At 34.2% G+C, this 22500-nt stretch overlaps 1 protein-coding gene across 4 annotated transcripts in view; it reads left to right on the plus strand.

Moving 5' to 3' along the window:
• The window catches only part of lrp1bb (low density lipoprotein receptor-related protein 1Bb), a 631192-nt gene that overhangs the window by 513034 nt on the left and 95658 nt on the right, over positions 1–22500 (plus strand). For all 4 annotated transcript variants that reach the window (XM_087268160.1, XM_087268163.1, XM_087268161.1 and 1 more), the window contains 8 exons: positions 1047–1166; positions 3700–3828; positions 6897–7019; positions 9167–9307; positions 9704–9891; positions 16128–16311; positions 16432–16517; positions 21581–21703. In XM_087268160.1, coding sequence (XP_087124286.1) covers positions 1047–1166; positions 3700–3828; positions 6897–7019; positions 9167–9307; positions 9704–9891; positions 16128–16311; positions 16432–16517; positions 21581–21703 — 1094 coding nt within the window. The remainder of the gene's footprint in view (positions 1–1046; positions 1167–3699; positions 3829–6896; positions 7020–9166; positions 9308–9703; positions 9892–16127; positions 16312–16431; positions 16518–21580; positions 21704–22500) is intronic.

Below are 22500 nucleotides of genomic sequence, written 5' to 3' on the forward strand. Positions count from 1 at the left end.
ATACATAGATACATACATAGATACATACATACATACTATGGATAGATGGATGTTACATCTTGCACCTGCTCCTTTTTTTGCAACCAAAAAAATGTTTTTGTCTTCAAAAAATCATCTAAAAATCGTTGCTCACTGTCAGTATTCAGAATGGGGAAAGAGTATCTGCAGATGTAGCAAGAGAGCATCATACAGCCAAGGGGAATCATGGGAATTTGAGACCAATCTGTCCTGCTGTGACCCTTAATTTCAATCTTCACGGTGTAACCCCAGGAGTGGACCCCTCTTTGGCAGGCAGAGACTTTCTAAGCTAGAAAACTTGGCTTAGATATAAACTGTCATCCTTGTCGCATGCTGTCCTGCGACTGCAATTTGCACATGCATAGACATGTTGTAAGATGTAATTAAGACAACATATAATTAAATTCCTGCAGATCTGTGAGGTATTTTTGGTAATGAAAGATTTTTTTTTTAATGTATAGGTTTAGTCTTCATCAGAAAATGTATTTGAAACCATCTGTATCATCAGAAATGTCCTTGCTGTCACTTTTGATCACGTCAATGTTGAGTAAATTAAGAAATATTTACTGGCCTCATTCTTTTGAACGGTAAAATATGCAAGCACAAAAAAGGTTATGTGCTTTTTATCTATATATCAGCCAAATATATATTTAAAAACTGCGCTTAAAGCTCTACAAGGACTAAAAAGGTCTGCTAGTTCAACATATTTATGATGGACGAAAGCATAACAGTATGATTATACAAACAAATGCAGAAAACGATTATTTTACCTTGTTGCATCTTCATATAAGAGCCACTTTGAGAAAGACTGACATTCAGTATTTATTGTGTTTGTGTTTTGCTTGCTGCAGTGTTTTGAGAGCACAAGCAATTGAAGTATAATTCAGAGGTCTACAGCCAAAGTCTGCTGAATATATAAATAAAGAGACCATCTCTAAAAGCATTCAGTTAGAAATGAGTTGCAAATCATGGATGTCATTTTTTTCTAAGAGATGTTATTTGTGGCTCTCAAACTTTGTTGCTGATAGATTCGTCCTGTCTTTGGAACCAGTTTGCTTGCTCGAAAAACAAATGCATAGCGAAGCAGTGGCTATGTGATGGGGAAGATGACTGTGGTGACGGAGTGGATGAGAGCGTGGATCTTTGCGGTACGAGTATAATCTTTCTTTCTATTTTGGATGGCTGTAAATATTAGTTTTTTCTGTTTCTCAATGCACATTTTGATTGATTTTAGTTTATGCACAAGCTAAATATGATGGCGCTATTAAAAATTGTCCAATTATAATGAAAAATACAATATTGTTTTAATGCATTAGTAAATATTTGGTGGTAAACAATCATTTAATTGGATTGTAATGAAATGTCAGTGAGATATTAATGATGTTGGCCTGTTTCTAATAACAGCAAATGCAATTAAACATAATAAATACTTTTCAGAGCTTAATAAGCAACCTTTAACTTGGAGAAGTGTGCTAAGCTTTTTTTAAACAGCTTTTACGGATTATCGCACTGCATAAATGATTTTCTTTCTTGAGTTTTTTGTCTTGTTTTTTAGTACAAAGCTAAATCAAAAACTTGAGAATCGAAATGTCTTATTATGTGGTTTTAAACGGTGGTTTTACCCACTGTGGATTTCTCAGAAAAAAAGATAATTTACAAAAAAGATAAATAAATACAATATTTAATTTATTTGTTTAATAAATAAATAAAAGATAAATAACAACAATTTGTTTGAAGATTAAATCTCTCTCAAACCATAACTAGATGGTCATATGACCCAGTCTGTTTTGGCTGGTATACAGCTCGTGTTAAAACAGGCTATCTGCGTGGTCTTAGGGTGCTTTAACACTTGGTTCAATTGCCTGGCCTGTACCCAAGTTCGATTGTTCCTCCTTGCCACCTTCTCGGTTGGTTTGTGTTCACACTGTCTTTTTTTCCTTTTGAACCCCAGTATGCTTGCATTGTCGAGCTGCTGTTGTGTGTACTGCTATTGCTAGGTGACGAACACAAAAACAAAGCGCCAAAATGGAAAGACGTCCGCACATTGCACACCCGAATTCAGAAGACACGTTCACATTAACTAAATTTACTGTACTTTGGCGTCAAATGAACCCCGGGTGCAGACAAAAAGTGCTAGTGTGAAAACACAATTTTAGCCATTAAATTTCTTAAATTCACTGAAATATTGTCTTGCAGGTCTTAATCCATTTTAAACAGATCTTAATTTTCCTTTGTTTATGTAAAGCTACCCAACTGATCCAAAACACATCCAATCAACAACAACACATCTCAAAACAACTACTCATAACTAATATTATAACTGTAGTCTGTTGTTTAAAGAAATTCTTTTTTTTTTTTTGTTATGTTGAAGAAAAATTGATGTATACCTTACAATAAGGTCTGCTTGTTTTGACACATTATTTAAAATATGTGGCTAAGAAATAACAAATAAATTTTTTTTTTGTGCTGGGTCATTAAAAATCCTTAGCGTCTAGCCCTATACAAGTCTAAAATTTCTGTCTTTATGGTCTTAAAATATCTTAATTTGACTTGGTGAACCTTCAGAAACCCAAACAAAATGTCCATTACCATGTGTAATTTCAGTTTTTTAAGGGGGTTAATAATATTGACCTAATTTTTATTTATTCTTTTTAGAACCAAAAAAAAATAAATTGTTCTAGAAGAAAATATTATATAAAATACTGAAAAATAGGAAAAATCTCCTTAATCTGTTAAACATCATTTGTGTATGTATGTATATATATATATATATATATATATATATATATATATATATATATATATATATATATATATATATATATATATATATATATATACAGTATATATATATATATATAATTATATTTAAAAAACTACTCCTTAAATGTTTTTTTCTGACCTCACAGGCACGTGCATGTTCTTAATTTAAACTTAAATTCACTTAATGGTTATACTTTAAAACTTTAAAAAAGACTTTATATCTCAGCTAAATGAATATTGATTTAAGAATATTTAGATATTGAACATATACAGGGATGTAAACAAATGTCTTTGCCCCCTTACTAATTTTATTTATTTATTTATTTTTTTTTGCATGTTTTTGACACTTGATTGTTTCAGATCATCAAACTAATTTAAATATTTGTCAAAGTTAACACAAGTAAACACGTCAAGCTATTTTTTAAATTAAAGTTTTTATTATTAAGGGAAAACTAAAATACAAAACTACATATCCCTGTGTGAGAAGGCCGCCAAAATAACTGGTTGGGCCATCCTTAGCAGCAACAACTGCAATCTAGCATTTTCGATAATTTGACATGCGACTGTTACAAGGCTGTTGAGGAAGTTTGGCCCACTCACTTTTGCAGAATAGTTTTTATTCAGTCACATTGAAGCATTCGAAGATCATGCCATAGCATCTCATATGGATTCAGGTCAAGACTTTGACTAGGCCACTCCAAAATCATAATTTTACTTTCCTTCAGCCATTCAGAAATGGACTTGCTGGTGATGCTTGCTCACATCACTGTATATTTATTTGCTTCAAAGCAAGGCAAAATTCCTAATGAAGAAAAGCTTTTCTGCAGTGAGTGTGATGTACATGTATAATACTATGCCATTCATAAATGCTAGACCTGAACAGCAATTAATGGTGCATTACTAACAAAAATCATCCAGGCTCTGTGACCTGTGCACCGGGGTTGTTCAGCTGTCCAGGCTCGTACGCATGTGTTCCCAAGCGCTGGCTGTGTGATGGGGAGAGAGACTGTCCCGATGGCAGCGATGAGCTTGCGGCAGCCGGCTGTGGTAAATATTCCCATTGATCTGTTTGAAATGTCTTCTGCATGTCGATGTGTTATCGATGTAAGTTCCCTTCAGGTGTTGTTCTAGAAGCAGTGCTGGCCATTCATTATAACTGAGTGAGTGATTTGTGCTCTGGTCAGGATTTAAAAGCTCAATGACATCTTTTCGAATAAGATATTCTAAACCACAGGCATTTCGTTAATGATGTGTTTTGTAGCATGTTAGACTTCAGCCTGTGGTAGAGATGGGTTTGGCTGATATGACTAGCCCCTTGAGGTAAAAAGAGTGAGAATTAATTACGCTCATGAACAACAAAGTGCAGATACAAAGTACGATTGTGCAGCTTCATTTATTATAACAGGAGTTTTAGAAAAAGTGTGTTGTTATACTGGAATAAATATTTTGTCTTAAATGCTCCTCCTCTACATGATGTTGACAGATAAAAAAAACACAAGCTAAAAGGGAAAGTTCACCCCAAAAAAATGAAAATGTACTCCATACTATTATGATTTTTGTTCTTTTGTTGAACACAAAAGAAGATATGTTGAAGAAAACTGAAAAACTTGTAACTACTGACTTCAATTGTAGGAAAAAAGACATATCATGAAAGTCAATGGTTAAATGTTTCCAACATTTTTCAAAAAAAGTTCTTTTGTGTCAACAGAAGAAAGAAACCAGTAAATGTTTGAAAAAGTAAAAGTAAATCAAATGATGACCAAAATAAACAATTTTGGGTAAACTTTTCCTTTAAGGCCAATTTATACTTTTGTATATTTTGTTTTTGACAGAGCCTTCACACAGTCGAACATAACGCCTTACCCCTATCCTGACGCATAAATCTCTAAAAATGAGAACTATGAGTAAATTCTTGAAATATTACTATTACTTGTTCACAACAAAAGTTACATTAAGTGTTTATGCATGTAGATTACAAATGAAGTCAATGCAAATGCATAAACAATGACAGAATTAACGCAGAAAACATTACATTTTAGCATTACAGTGGCATCCATTGCAGTAGCATCCAATGCATTTCTGTTGTAAAAATAAAACTCCAGCCAAAAACTCTATGTAGTGGAACATAGAAATTCTATTGGGTTTCAGAATAGTTGTTACAGTGTAACACACACTTTTTTTAGACCTGACAAATAAGGTTTATGTGTTCTGATTGCATTGAAAATGTCCACTTATTACATACTTTTAACATGATTAAACTAATAAACTTTGTGATTGATATTTGTTATTTCAAAATAAAGGAAACCAATAAGAACAAGATTTATGTAATAATATTAATAAATCCAATGTTCCTGAAATTCTTCTTATTAATTTAAAATACATTGGATTTAATCTTTTGTGTGGAGTTTGAATACGCATCAAATTTTCCCCTGAATAATAAGTAAACCGATCTCATAGAATTTTAATGATTGAACCTAGCTTTTTCTACAGTTAGATTTATTTATACCATATACATATATATTTTTTTTTAACGGAATAAATCTAATAGTATTCAACTTTAACATATTTAGATTGATTCATTGGAATCTGACAACGTACATTTTTAAAAACTGACAAATTATAAAAAATCAAAAGGTTACAACTAATGATAAACCTCATCATGATTATTATTATTATTATTTATTTTTTATTTATTTATTTATTTTTTTTAAGTGCAGGCAAAATACAAAAGTATAAATTCTCTCAACTGCACCAGTTACGTGCTGGGGATGTGCCATGGGTTACAGCATTTACTCAATGCTGAAGTATAATTTGTTTTAGCAGGCAGGCAGACCATAGATTTTGTTAAAATTCTTTATGAAAACTTGTTATAGATCAAAAATCAGTTTCTGAAGTAAAAGTTGAATTGATTTATTTTAACTTATTTCTGCAGTTCAGAATTGATTGTTTCTTTTAGGATCCGAGAAGAGTAACGTTAGAAGAATATTTATTTAGAAGATGACTTTATTTATTATGCACTTTTAAACTTTGCAGACCTTTATAAAGGTAGCAGACAAAGTGTATGCAAGGTAATATAGAAAACTTAATGGGGCACTTTAAAGGGCACCTATTATGCAAAATCAACATTTGAACAGAACTGTGTGCAGGTATAGTGTGTCCACAATCATTTTGGAAAGATAGAAGCACAACAGTCTTTTTTTTTTTTTTCTAACGTTAAAATCCAAATCCCAGTGATTTTGAGGCTCACTAACATGTGACATGGAGTATGGTTTTCCCCACCCACCAAATTGCTTAACCGGAGCGTATTTACATTTCGTATTAACATACACATATCCACAGAACAGGATTTGAAAAGAAACCTGTTCAACTTTCTGTGATCAGCTGCACCTCAAGAATGAGTTTAACAAGTTTAACTTTTTTTTTCAATGCATGTTTGTATTAAAGACAATAATTCATAAAGAATAAAATTCCTGACCACTGGAATCAGCACAGCTGCATAGTATCAGTATAACCATATTTGAGGTTGCTTCAAACACAACAGGAGTACCCGTTTGTGGACGTTAAATCAGTTTTATTTTGTGCAGTATCATAATGGATATAGCAGTGTACATTTACTTATATCCTGTCACATTTGCCACAAGAAGACGTGCAGAAACAGTGCAAAATTAAACATGTGTGCGTGTGTGTCCTGCACACTTTGTAATGGCATTTGTGTGACTCATCATTTCAGAAAGGCTTGAATAAACTCCAACACAAATACATCAAATAAACCTTCTTGGTATAGCTGAATCTTTACAGACACATTCTGAAGACACCAACGGTTTATCTTAAATCTTGTAAAAGGGCTAAAATAGGAGCCCTTTAATGTATTTAAGCCTTGATTTATATATATATATATATATATATATATATATATATATATATATATATATATATATATATATATATATATATATATATATATATATATATATATATATATATATATAATGATCTTGTAGTACTTTCTAACATTTTAGCCTTTGGTAGCAATGGATTTGGCTGAAATGTCTAGCACCAGAAGGTGGATGAAGTGAGAATTAATTACGCTCAAGGTTTTTCTGTTTACCCCGCAGCTCCAAATAACACATGTGATGAGAATTCCTTCAGATGCCTTAACAAAGGCTGCATTCCTAAACGCTTCGTATGTGACCATGACAATGACTGCGGAGATGGCTCAGATGAATCGCTTGAATGCGGTAAGCATCTTTCCTGCAATCAATCTTTCCTGCAATTTTCAAACTTTGCTAATAAATGACATTCATTTATTTATTTCATCAATACGTCCTAAGAATTATGCCTTAAACATCTAACAAATGCAACGTTTTTATTGAGAAATTACGATCTTTGATTTCTGTAGTTGCCTATTTTGCCCTTTAGGAGTTAGGAAATACCAATATTATTCATAAAATAAATCCAATACCACCAAACCAACAATAAATTAGTGTAAATGTGCAGTATTTGAATAGAAAATGAGGCATTTCTCTGTTAATTAAAGCTTTACAGTGAGCCTGAGGCAGCTCTGAGCTCGTATTATTTGAACTGTACATTCTTAATCAAGAAGAACAATTTCAAGACAAGTCAGTATTGTGCTTTAATTGTTTGGGCTTTCTAAGACTTTTTTAAAACTATGTTTCATACTTAAAACTGAAACATCTGTGGGCTGTTTGATGGAGAACTTGAGCCCTGGTCATGACAACATGAAAGGGAAGCCTCTCCACAGGACATCATCTGTATGCACACACCCTTGCCATTTATTACTGGATCTTATTGCACTGAGGTTAAAATATGAAATAGGAAGCATAGCAAATTATTCATAACAAAGAGAATCAAAGAGATAATCTCATTAGCTCTTCACTGTCATCCAAGAAATATGCTAATTATTTTATTGGAAAGTAACATTACTATGCACTTACTGTATGTTGTTTTACATCAACCATGCTTAGTTCAGTTAAAGATTAGCATTCTGTCATTGGTTACTAGCACTCTATAATACTTTTTTTTTTAGTTAATAATGTAATGTTTCTTTCTTCCTGTGGAAAACAAAATGAGTTATTTATCAGAATGTACATGGAAGTGGGTCACATTTTAGACTATGGAGATCCTAACAGAACTTTTTACAGAGCCACTCTTTTCAGAATGGCTGTATTTGTAAACATTAGTTAACTGTATTTGTTAATATGAATTTGCAATATTTAAACTTGATTCAAATAATATGTTAATCTTAATTTGAACATTTGCATATCCATTACCAAATTTGATAATGACAATTAAAGTATTCAACTAAAATATATGTGCAGTGCTCAGCATAATTGTGTATACAAAAAAAAAAGAAAAAAAAGAAGGTCTATAGTGACTGAATGTAACGTAATGTGCAATAAAAAAGTAATTTTTTATTTCATTTTCATAAGATAGTTATAGATGCATTAGTTGCAGAATTTTAAAGCAGTTTATTGATTTAAAAGCTTTTTTATTTTATATTACGTAATTTAATGCGACTACGCATTAATTTAACTTTAATTTTACCTTTAGAGCTTACAACTAGAGGCAGATTTTGTTTTTTGGGGCCCTAAGCAATACCAGTCAAGGGGCCCAGTTCCTGATATGCACCCTTTGTACTTTGATTTAATTTGTATTTATATTCACTCAATTTTCTTTTCTACATTTTAAACAATTATATATATATATATATATATATATATATATATATATATATATATATATATATATATATATATAATTGTAAAATTAATTTGCAACTAAAAATAACAAATATATTTTTTATAAATTTGACTGCTGAACTGCTCCATGATAAATATTTTATTTTGTAATAATTTAGTTATAATTTATACTTCTATATATTTATTGGGGGCTCTCAGATTTCCTGGGGCCCTAAGCAGCCACTTACCTTGCTTGGTTAAATCCGCCTCTGCTTACTACCTACTAACTACAGTTTACCATAAGTACATGTAGTGCAACCGAAGTAAGAACAAATTTAGATACAAACTAGCTAGTAGTTATCAAGACCCTAGAGTGGACTTTACCTTCCAGTTTCAGAAAAGACTTACAAACTGGTGCAACCCTACCCTGGTGTTTTTTTTTTCTTCTTCTTCTGTTGAACACATCCATAATAACTATAGAAGTCAATAGCTACCAGTTTCTAACATTCTTCAGAATCGCTTCATTTGTGCTTCACAGAAGAAAGAAACTCAAACAAGCTTGGAACAAGTAGAGGGTGAATAAATGCTGTCAGAGTTTCATTTTAGTGTGTGTGAGCTGTCTCTTTAAGCCCTGTGTTTGGTGTCAGCGTGTGTCAGTGTGCTGACAGTCGTCACTCTTCACACAGTGTACCGCTCATGTGGACCGGATGAGTTTCGCTGTGCTGATGGCCGATGCCTGCTCAGTGCCCAGTGGGAGTGTGATGGTTACCCAGACTGCCCTGACCACTCTGATGAGCTGCCCCTCAACCTTAAATGCCTGGCTGCCGGTAATGGCCCAACAGAGCCGTGCTTGAAATGTGTTTGACTGATGGATGTGGGGCTTACTGAACATCGGAGGGAATACAAGTGGCCAAGTAACATCATTGATAAAAGCAGGGGGTTGAAGTGAATAACTTTGACCTGCAGGGATGGCATGTTTTCTTAGAGTGCCAAACATTTAGATATAAAAAAAGGCCTTGCACTTAGTGGCAGTTGCAGAAAGCTTGAAATGAGATTTGTTGCGAGAACATTTATACTTTTAGCATGACAGAGTTTAAGCTATTTGCTTGTTTTATCCAAAAGCATTTTTATAATTTCAGATTGGTTTTCAAAAAATCATGTCTTTAGTTTGAATGGCTTTCTGCTTTTTTCTAATACATTTGCTGTGCTTGCTTTATTTATAGAGAGCTTGTGCAACAGTTCGTTTTTCATGTGCTCAAATGGCCGCTGTATTTCTGAGAAGAGTTTATGTGACATGAAAGATGACTGTGGAGATCGGTCAGATGAGAAAAACTGCAATGTCAACGAATGTCTCAACCGGCGAGTCAGCGGCTGTACCCAGGATTGCCAGGATCTACCAGTGGGATACAAGGTTGGTTTACATTTATTCATTTAGCAGAGGCTTTTATCTGACCTACAAATGAGGATACAAGAAGCACTTTGTATAAATGGGTTTTCAACTACAACAGGTTTGTAGTTTTGCCGAATGGCTAAAAAGTTATCAGTATGATGGTGAAAACTGTACATTTCTAGTCAAACCATTCTTCTGCAATCTTATACAAAAATGGAAATAAGGGCTGCATTAATAGCTAAAATTGTGGAACAATGAAGTGTTAATGTTAAAGAAATGAAATGATTTAATGACAATAACTTGCTTTGTTTTCAACTGAATTAATTACATATGATAATAATTGTACCCTGCAGCTTAAATGTCAAATAAAGTTACCCGATAGATAGAGGGTGAGAGAGAGAGTGGGTAAGAGACAGAGGGAGGGAGAGAGAGACAAAGACCAGAGAGTAGGCCTCAAAGAGAGCCTGAAAGCAGTAGAGTCAGAGAAGATCCAGAGCAGGAAAAGAGCCACAGCAAAGTTTACCATTTTGTATCTTTCTTGACCATGTGCCCAAATCCCAAACACTGAGACATACAAACTGACCAATCAACATGTGACCACATCGTAAAAAAACATATAGTATATGCCTTTGGAATCAGTCAGTGAGCTGTGGATAATTCATGGCCGGATAATGGTTTATTGTTTGGCCATCCATGCACCACTGCTCATACTCACCAAAGTGGATAGTAAACAATTCACAAGGTCTGTTATATTCGAGCTTAAAGTTCAGAGTTGCCAGGCCGTATCAATTTGACCATTTCGATTTTTCCAATCTAACACTAGAAACTTTTTGAACTTGTGGCACGGTTCAGTTGCAAGATGAGCTTACTGCTTTATTCTGCTGGTGGTCAGAATGTAATGGCTCTTCTAATTAATTTAAAATATATGACCAGAAGTGATTCAGCCAAATGTGGGTTATTACAATGGACTTGGATTTATTATATAATAAACATATGATGTTATAATAACAGTTATAATATCAGTATATGCCTGTGGAATCTGTATGAATCTTCTTGATGAAAATATAATATAGAGATATAAATCTATATTGCCATATAAACAAATGCATTTGATAATTTGCCTTCCCATAATTAAAAATTGCACAAGAACCGCAATATATACTGTAGATGCAGTGACAAGCTGTTTTGTTGTTGTTTTTGTTGTTGTTTTTTTCAATTATAATTTTCTTGCAATGCAGTGTTTATGAGAAAGTGTCTGGTGCATATGGAGAGTTTCCCACAGGTGGTTTGTCAAGCCCACTCACCTGTGTGACGCACACTCAGAATTGCACAATGTTTTCCCATAAGTAAAAGTATTTATAAGAAGTTGACTGATAATACTATTTTTATTCATATTTTCCTGTGATTAAATTTAAGGAAAAAAACCATACATGTGTTTATGGGACAATTTAGAATGCCTAAAATAAGCCATGAAAACTTCACCCAGAGTATAACTAGTGTTTTAAATTTTTAGAAAAGCACATTATAAATAGAATAAAATATTATTATTATTATTATTATTATTATTATTATTATTATTATTATTATTATTATTATTAACACTGCTATCACTGGGCTGTTTCACCCAACAATTTATCCAGGTAAAATACCCAGTTGTTAATCTGTGTTGTCATGCTCTATTGCTGACATAATATACAAGAAATCTTGATTCATTATACTAGGTTACTTTCTTCCAAACATGCCAAACATGATAATCTTGGGCCCGTTTTATGCATTATTGGCAATAGTGTGTAGTTACAGTAGTATGGGCACCTGAATGGGTCATCCGCGGCACAGACTTTTACAAAGAGGACTGGGGTGATCTGTGACAAACTTTCCTGGTCACCACTGTTGTAGCTGCTGGTGATTTGTTGCACCATGGCCTTGCAGTTACTGTGAATGATAGATAACAGGTTTTGATCTACTCTACCGTCAGTGTGCTGGATTCATGGCTGGATTATGGTTTACTGTTTGGCCATCCATGCACCACATTTCATACACACCACAGTGGCAAGTAAATAATTCACAAGGTCTGTTATTATTGGGGTTGAAGTTCAGAGTTCCCAGGCCATCTCAATTTGTCCCTTTAAATTTTCCCAACACCAGATACTTTTTGAACCTTTGACACCATTCAGTTGCAAGGTGAGCTTAATGCTGTAGTTTATGGGTGGTCAGAATGTAATGGCCCATCTAATTCATTTTATATATTTGACCAAAAGTGATTCAGCCAAATGGGGGATTAGTTACAATTTAATGTGGAGTTATTTTTATAATAAACATATAATGTAATAATAACAGTTAAAATAGTGGTAGAGATATTATATAGTGATATAATAGTGGGGGTAAAATCATTGCAACAAATTGTGGAAACTTTTTATCCTAAACATATTTTGTTATCATAAGCTTATAATAATAATAATAATAATAATAATAATAATAATAATAATAATAATAATAATAATAATAATAATAATTATTATTATTATTATTATTATTATTATTATTATTATTATGACATTACAGATATTAGAACGAAAACATTAATAACAAAATGTTGCGTCTCTGAGACATTTTTCTGCTTATTTGAAATGACAGGTTTTGTTCAAATGTAACTGATGAATTGATTTGCAGGAGCTGCTGTGTTATTGTTTCTGTAAGGTCTTTTCACTGAATTACTTAGGCAAACATCCAAAGAACAAAGTAAAAAAAAAGTATAAGAACGATTTGTCCCAGTTTTTGTTTCATTGGTACAGTACTTAATTGGCATGTTCAGACGGAGGTGCCTGCGGGAGCTGTCTAGAGGCATGTCTGACGGGGGACATTTTATAGCTCATTTTCTCATTCTCTCAGTTACAGACACATCTGCTGTGTTACTGATGGCCAAACCAGGTGTCAGGAGTCCCATGTTCACTTGACCTCTGATCATCTGAGGTGTTCAGAGTTAGTGACAGAGTTTAAACCAGTCACCCTCAAAATAGATAAAGGTGTCGGGGATACTGTATATACAGTAGTTGAGTCAAAGAGCCTGACCTCAATCACTGTGGTATAAATGAAGGGATCATAAGAAAGCTACTGAAGTTCTTGACTGAGCAAAGAGCAACAGCAAGATTTGGAATAACATCAAAGTTAACCTGACCTGGAACTTATAAATAACCTCAAATGTATCTGTCTTATTTATTTTATTTGCACATATTAAACTATGCAATTATCTTCATGTACAGTAAATAATCAGCTAAAGTAGTTTCAAGCAGTTTTGTCCACATTAGTTTCATATCACTGTAAAAAATGAACTGTTGTATAAAAGATCCTTACAGCTTACAACAGCAAATCAACCAAAGCCCACAAAAACATTACATTGTATTTACATTGCATTTCTGTTTTTTAAACAGCTTAGAAATGAGCACAATATAAATAATAAATAAAAGCAAGAAAGTATGGTAGATTGAGTAGAAAATAGATTGTTTTAGCAATAGAAGGTCAAATGTTGACAAAGAAAAGGAATCCTAGATGTATCTTTAAAATAACTAAAGACTTGGCTGACATCTCAGTCAGTAGAGGCAAGTCAAATTGTCAAACTGCTACTGCAAATCCCAGTTGGTCTAATGAATTACAAAGAACTGTTTTTTGTATGTAGAAAATAGATTTTAAGTTGTTAGAAGGTCAAAAATAGCATCTGAGGCTTAGAATGATGATGCACTATAAACTATTTCTATATATAAGAACAGTTCAAGAACAAACCTGACAAATGTCTTGAAATAATAATGATTTTGAATGCAAAAACTGTAGATTAAGAGGCAATCCTAGCTAATGAAATGTTCCAGAACGTTCCACAAAATTAGTTGAACATTTTTGGATGCAGTGTTATTTAAGTGAAGTTTTCAAACTAATTTCAAGAGGACTACGTGAGCCGATTGACCACAGCTGGTCTCACATCTGTAATCAGCCAAAATCCAATTAGATTAATTCAAGCCTACAATAAAAAGACTGAATTCACCTCACTGCCTTATTTTTGTTTTGGAAGAATTCCTCCTTCCACCCCATCTCCTCCTTTTCCTCATTTTACCAGGGGGAAGCTCTCGAGACCTGATCTCAGACCTCCTTACCCACTAATGGACCGTTTCCACTGACTGTTATAGTACGGGTCACCTTTACCAGGCTTGCATTTCCTTGCTCAAAGTAAAGCTGTGCTGGTCATTCACATACGAAAAACACTTCTAACAAAACAGAGGCTTAATACATATAAAAACTTGTGTAAATGTTCATTACTAAACTTTCTCTGAACATTATTTGGTTATAACTGCAGATCAGTGATAGTGTGACATAGCCTACTGTAACGTCTGCGATTATATAAAATAAATAATTAAATGCAACATATATGAACACAAACAGACCCTTACAGTCTCCGATATGATACCAATTATAGTAAAACTACACACAGATACATTTAGTCCTCATTTGGATTCAAAAACAACACACAACATATAGCCCAGTCAGAGCAAACCTCTCATCTGTATCTTTAATCTTCATCAACACATGTAACCTCTGTTAGAAAGTAATTCCATCATTCCGAGTTCTTAATTGTCCAAAAGGCTATGATAATAGTTTTAAACATGCAGTTTGTTCATGTTTTAGGTTGGTGAAATAATTTGCTTCGACTTCTCCTTTATTTTTTCGTGCTTTACTCTCGTGTTTATCTCTTTCTGAAAGGATCGTATGTCAGAAGCACTTCAATAATCATGCGCACGTTATTATCATCAGCTGAAGAAATTTGTTATTTCAAATTTAGATGTTCACGTGGGCAATCGTAATCTCCCTGGAGAAAGTGAAACTGCTCGCGCTTTTAGACGGCCTTGTAAAACAAAAACAGGACATGGCAGATTTGGTTCTTCTTGGTTTTGTTGTTGTTAACCAAGACAATGATAAGGTTTATTTGAGCTCAGGTCAACCATGGCTGGTTATGGTATGCATATAGTATTATGATGTATGTCTCGGCTTTGTATTTAAAAATGGCGGTTCCTTTGTTTTCATTCTCTGCTTGTGTATGAGCGAGTGACGATTCTCTGTAAACCAATAGCATTCAGCTGCGTGTCTAGCTCCACCTTTTGGTACCCTTTTGTTGTGCTAGGTACCCTTTGCAAAGTGTATTGAAAATGTGGTACAGTATGGTTCGCTTTCAGGTAACATTTGACAGTGGAATCAGCCATAACTGTGTACCAAACTGAACCGTGCTGTACCAAACCCCTCAGTGGAAACGGGCCATAATTGACCAGACGTGAGCCATGGGCTCAATTCTCTCCGAGCTCAGGGTTCTCTCCCGGGACAACATGCCAAACCTGCAAGTAGCATCAAGCTAAATCTAAATGTGAACTCCTGAAACAATGTTTTAGAACATTCTTGTGAATATATAATATAAAAAATATTTTTAAAAATTCAAATAGGAATTTTAATTCATAGGAATTGTTTTAATTCATTTTAAATAAGTAGTTTAAACAAGCAGTAAAAGTAATTTTTGGAGTGTATAAAAGTTAGTCAGTGATACAGATTGTACACACACTAAAAACAGAAGGAGAAATGGGGTGGATCGATCATATTTTACATTTTAAATTGTACAGATATTTTTTTTCATTTTTAGAAATGTTTTTGTAGGCTTTTTATTTCTTGTAATTTACATAAAAGTATTCAAATTATTCAATAATATTAATATTTATTAATATTATTAATTATTTATGTGAAAAATTAAAATATTTTCACATTTTACAGAAATTGAAGAAGGGAGTAATAGACATTACTTTTGCTTTATGTATGTGAAGTTTACAAATACTTTAGCATAATACAGATGGAATGTTGTAAAAACATTCTGGGGTCATTAATATAACATGAGACTGAAACTTAATTAATATTAAAAATATGTTAATACATCATCTAAAATAATCATCTATTTTGAATGAAAAGAACAGAATGTTATATAACTTAATGGGCACGTAAGGGAACCTTTTTTTCAGAATCTGAAACTGTTAGCTGAGATCATTGACTCTGTTTGTTGATTTATTAAATATTCACACCTGATTTGTAATATCCATTTCTCTTTGCATTGCAGCCATAAGGTGTGTCTTACTTTCTGATATTCCAACAGTCTGTCATCAATTATTCCTCTTTAATGGTTTACTCCTTTACAGTCCAAACTTCTCAAATTTCAATTTTCTCCCCTGTATGTCTAGTGTAAGTGCTGGCCAGGATTTCACCTGAAGAATGATGGGAGAACGTGTGTTGACATTGACGAATGCTCCACCACCCTGCCCTGCAGTCAGAACTGCACCAACACATACGGTTCCTATAAGTGTTTGTGTGTAGATGGCTATGAAGCTTCCAGAAAAGACCCCAACAGCTGCAAGTCTCTTTCAGGTAGATATCATTCGGTGAATTCCCTCAAGAAACTCTCTGCTAACCCTGATGATTTCAGGCTTTGTTAACTTCACAATTGACCAGCTCCTTCTCATCAAGTCACCTTTATATTTCTCCCAGCTGAAGAACCATTCCTTATACTTGCTGATCTTCACGAAATCAGAAAATTAAGCGTTGATGGATCCAATTACACTCTCCTGAAGCAGGTAAAGCTCTACGTCGACTGTTTTTCTAATTGCATTCTCTCATTTATTATTTTCATATCACTCTTTATTGAACGGTGGCCCGTGTAATCTGGCCAACTGAGACTGCAGCACTGCTACACAAAATTGTTAGTAGACTTCAGAGACCTGATCATAAGATGAAACTGCTGTGTTTGTAAAAGGCTAATGGTGGACCAATTAAGCTGCTGTGACACAGCTGTGATAACAACATAGTGTCTGTTGTCTCCCATGCCCTTTAAAAACACTAATTGAAGTCATTAACTAGTCTCCCAGCTTGATGGAACTAGAACCAGATCATCAACCTCAAAACACAGGTGCTTGTTTTTCTGGTCTTGTGTGCCTTTTATATTTAACGGCAGTTTAGAGATTCTGTTTTGTGAATCTCTTTAGTTCTGTGGAACTACAGCTCTTGATTTGTGGTTACATTATCCATGCACACGATCAAGCAAAAAATAAGCAAGCTAACATGCTCTACTATTCAAAGCTTTCATTGCAATTTTATTCTTCATCCTTTAGTTTGTGAGGAGAATTGAAGTGACATTTATTTCACTGTGCAAGTGCTTTCTGCTCTGACATACTGCAGTGTAACTTATCAACACATTGAAGGACAAAAATAAAGATGACATGCTCTTCAGTTACAAAAGTAATCTGACATTGTTTTGACTTTTTAAATAGCAGTTGTTATCTATCCACCATGACACTGTTAGTTGTAACCAGCATGGCTCATAAGACATATGTGAAATAATTGTGACTAGCTAGTTAATTTCTCCAACAATACATTGTACAGTTAACCCTTGTATGGTGTTCGGTCTGTGAGACCCGTTTTCAGTTTTTTTCAACAGAAAAATTAAACAATGAATAATTTTTTCAACCTGAAATTCATTGGCTTTGGCTTATTTTCTTTGAAGAGCATAAATGCGAACAAATTTTCAACGACCGCATAATGTACCTCCCCCCACACATTTAGTTTACATATAAGGTGTTCAGGTCCACTAGACCCAGGTCTAATAAAAGTCTTGAAAGTGTAGGTCCAGTGTTCCTACACTCTGTCTTCCTCCTTTCTGATGCTGCTGTTTTCTTCCCCTCCCTCTCCCACACAAAGTTGCAACATTGTTGAAAATTCAACTATCAACACTGTCTGCTCTTACATTCCCGCACATTTTACCCTCTCTCTTCTCCAAGCTTTATTTTCTCAGACCCTGTCCCATCTGCGAATTAGGGGCATAGTACTATAAATAAGACTTTGCCAGTGTGGTTCCTTATCACAACTGATCAAGATGGTCAAAAGATTATCTGCTGCGAGGGCCTTGCAAATGATTGTGGAAGAGAGAGGGGCCTCTAATGATGATGTCCATGACCATGGTGGGAAAAATATGAAAAAACAAATCTGTGGGTTTATTTTTTTTTTAATAACATTAATAAAAAAATAAAATAAAAAAAGAAACAAAAAGCACATTAATTCATCAATATGAATTAATCAATTTGACCTAACAAAGGTAAAGAGGAAAAATTAGCCATGTTTGCTGTTCATATGGCTTGTAATTGGGATTAGTTAAACATTTGTTGAGTAATTTAACATAAAATTGTTTGATAGTGTTAATTTGGAAAGCCAAAACTCTAGCGGGTCCACTAGACCCATGAACACTGGGTGAGTAACAATATACAAACACCACACAAGGGTTAAACACCAAGTTCACACACAATGTATGACATTTACTCAAATTTATAACTCTACTTTTTTTAAAAGGTCAATGGTCTTACTGATGCCGCAGTCACAATAGAGTTTGAGCTTGCAAAATTTTGTTGTACGGCGGCCAGTTTGTTGTACGGATGCTTGGCCATTTCGTCTTATCCAATATCCATTTAGAGGGTGCTATCTCAAATGGACCTGTGAGACAAACGCCCCTCTGATTTTAACATACTTTGAGATTATGCTTGGTCTTTTTTTGGTGCTGTTAAAACCCACCACATCAAACGTCCAGCTCTTTTATAAAATTATGGCAAATTGCATTTTAAATAGCACTTTTGATCAGATAAAAAGCTATTAATTTTTTCCTTCAAATCGTGCAGACCTATGATTAAATAGTATGCAGCATTCATTTTATTACAGCTAAATTTTATTATCAGCTAAACCTAAAATGTAGCCATTAAAGTTCTGTTTCACATGCTGTACTTTGTTTGCAGAGAAGAAAACTGCTTTGAGTTTCTTTGAAACAATGCATTTTCTCTATGAAATGTCATTTTGTTTTTCTATGAAACCGCCACTTCTGATTGGCTGAGTGTAGCAAGTTCAGTTTCCCTATGCTATTATCCACAGCTGGTGTCATTAAAGGCCTACAGTCATTAACAGCAAAATGATGATTCAAAGTGAAATGTGACTTTCCTCAATTCTGCGCTCGTTACATTATTCATGCCAATTGAGGCTGTCATCCAAGGAAACGTCTATAGGCTCTCGGAAAACGCTTGCCTTTTATGGGGAAAATCTCACTGGCAGTCATTCACTTTCATTTATTCTGTTGTGTTTAATAAGAGTAAAAGAAGTAGGCTTTTGCCCTTAAGTATGAGTGGCCCCTGTGGCCTCATCCCGGCAGCGGAGGTCTTTGGGGACCTCATGCTAGCACAGTGCATGATCTCGTTCGCTGCATTGAATGCTAGTTACCTATTTATCGTGCTACCATACAGTTTCCATAATTAAAGCATTGGCTGCTTCTTCAGTTTGAAACATTACCAGTGCAGTATGTAAAGAGATCATGTACAATCGCTTAATCATTAGAAACCTGTTTTTATCACCCTGAATGACTTTATTTTGTTATAATGGCTGTCTGAGTGTACAGTTTCTGAGATTATTTGTCATCTGAACTCTACCAAGGTAAAACAAAATGCTGAAAAAAGCTGGCTTAGCCATAAGATGAACATCTCTGCAGTATTGAACTATTAATATCAGGGTTGCAGCTCATAATATAATAATTATAAATCATGGTATAAAATAATATAATAAATCATGTTTTATTGAGTAGTGTAATTGTATACTACAATTATATGGTATAAATACTATATTATATTATATTATATTATATTATATTATATTTTATTATATTAAATTATATCATATTGTAACACTTTAGATTAACTATCTGTTATAACTAGTTAATCGACCATTAATAAACTGTTAGTTAATGAGTTATAAATGACTTGTTAAATAATAGTAATAACTCAATTAAGTAATAAAATAACATTTACTTTAACTTTTTGCTGTATAGATTGCATCTTGTTTATAACAAACTTTATCTTTATGGGGGGGGGGGTAATAATTCTAGTAATAACTCAGTAATAATTCTGACTTCAAGTGTAAGTTCAAGAACTTCAAGATCTGTATATTCTGCATTCTTTACTTACTGTAAATCCTAATAGACATACATATTTTTCAAAAATCCTAATCTAAAGATTGCAATGTTACAAATGATTTTAACTCTTTTTTTTTTTTACATACAGTCTATGAAATATTGGGAAACATATTTTCAATTCAATTTCTGTTTATTTATATAACGCTTTTTACAATGTAGATTGTGTCAAAGCAGCTTAACATAATTTTAGGATAGTCCAGATTTCAGAGTTGAAGTTTAGTTTAGTTCAGTTCAGTGTGGTTTAAGTTTCACTGCTGAAAGTTTAAACACTGAAAAGCAGCTTCATTGAAGCACAGTTCCACAAGTCCCAGTCCGAGCAAGCCAGTGGCGTCATTGGCGAGGAAAAAAAAGGGGAAAAAAAACCCCTGAGAGAAACCAGGCTCTGTTGGGCACAACCAATGTTCTTCTGGCCAAACTTCCTGTGTGGACCTGCAGTCTAGGCACCGGAGGCTGGAGGAGCTGGACGTCCATCTTGGAGAAGCTGCAGGTGTGAGTAGGGCATCAGCTTGAGGTCAGGCTGATCCACAGGATCAATGGGGGACTCTTTTGCATTGTGGTCTTTGAGCAATCAGTTTCATGCAGTCCAATTCTCCATGACCACCACAGCATCAGCTCGGGATACGGCCTGGTCCAGGATTTAAATTAGATGAAATGCTCAAGCTGACATGGGGTTTAAGACTAAAATACATACATTACATTTGTATCAAATTATACTTTTTATTATTTATTTAGTTTTAAATTACAATCCCACACCAGTAATTTTTGTATTGATCTGATAACTTCTGCCTTGATAAGCCTAAAAATCTAGAATTTTATTTGAGCCAATTTTTTCACTATAATAAAATTAACTCTGCAACTCTCTCTAGCAAGCGAAATTAGTATTTTTTTTTTTTACAGGTAGAATCATCCATTTAGCAAATATTAAATATCTACAGACTGCACATTTATGCCTTGCTATAAATGCTCCAGTGTTGACCTGTATGGATCTGTCTTTTTTGTTATCACTGATGTCACATAAAAAAAAAAAAAACATTTTGTTTGCGTCCCTGCGATAAGCTTGGAGTTTCCGCCCACAAGATAAAACTAAAGGTCTTTTTTTTTGAGGTCTTGTAGTGCTGATGATCTGATGTGGGTATCAGAGCTTTTCTTCATCTGTCATCATGCCCGTCACCCAAATCTTAACAGCCGCGCTGAAGGAAGAGAAAGGCTAGTAAACGCCAGACTGAGTGACAGCAGCCTGACATGAACATGACAGTAACGAATGTACCCTCAGCATTCCTTCTCAACTGCTTCCCTGGATTCTCAGTGGATTCTCATCCTCTGTGCTCTTTTCCAAAATCAATACAGCCAACAGACATCAAAAGAAATGCTTTCTCTGTATATTTCACATCTCAAGTACATCCTTTGCCAGATCCTGTCGAGATACATACGCATATGCGGAAGTGGATAATTAAGCCCCACAGCTAATTGAACAAATGCGTAACATCTTATTCTTGTTTTTTCTTTTGGATAGTTTGATCTATGTGTGCTGACTGTGGCCTTTACTCGGCTAATGCATCATGCTGACTGCGCTAACACTCACATTTGTTGTGCAGTCTGTCTAACTCACCTCTGTGTTGTGTTTCCTTCACTCTTCTGTAGGGCCTCAACAACATTATCAGCTTAGATTTTGACTACAAGAAGGAGTTTATTTACTGGATTGACTCCAGCAGACCCAGTGGCCGGAGGATAAACCGAATCCGCTTGAATGGCAGCGACCTTAAGGTATTTTTTCTTACCATTCTTAATTATTGTGAGCCAACTGTAAACAACGATAATGTAAGTGCGCTCCAATCTGCATTTTTGATGCATGTTTTTGGATGAAACTAATTCAGATCACTGATAAAGGAACACATTATCAGACTTCATTTTATTGGATTATCTATAGGGATCATACAGTCAGCATTTTTGTTTCAGATATTATTGCTTTTATTCATAAAGCATCAGACTACCCAGACTACCAATTGTAAACTATATACAATAATACACTGTATACAGTATCTCCCCCACAGAAAAAAACAGCTATGAATAAATTATCTTTTTTATGGTTTCTTTTTAAAGGGGTGGTCCACTACAATATCATATTTTAAACTTTAGTTGATGTGTAATGTAGCTGTGTGAACATAAACAACATCTCTGAATGTAATACGTTCAAAGTTTAATGCAAAGGGAGACATTGGCTTTTACAGAGTTAGCTTAGCACAGCCTACAAGGGACAAAGTTTAGGGACTACAAAAAAGTACATCCAGGCTAGTGGGATTACAAGCGCTTCAGGATACACGCACTCACCACGCACACACACCCTGGGCAGCAAAGGGGCCTGGCCAGAGGCGCTGTAATGCAGCAGAGAAAGCTAAAATGCCGCCCAAACACTGCTATTTTCACAGAAACTCTTCTCTTTCTGTATTTGGGCTTCCAAAGGACACAACACAAAGAGAGAAGTGCTTACAGTTTAATTTTAATTATGTACTAGAGAATCATAAAAAATGCATAGCTATCATTTGACAAAGGACAGCTTCCAG

This window comes from Danio rerio, chromosome 9 (assembly GCF_052040795.2).
Source record: "Danio rerio strain M-AB ecotype USA chromosome 9, GRCz13ab, whole genome shotgun sequence".
Taxonomy (NCBI): domain Eukaryota; kingdom Metazoa; phylum Chordata; class Actinopteri; order Cypriniformes; family Danionidae; genus Danio; species Danio rerio.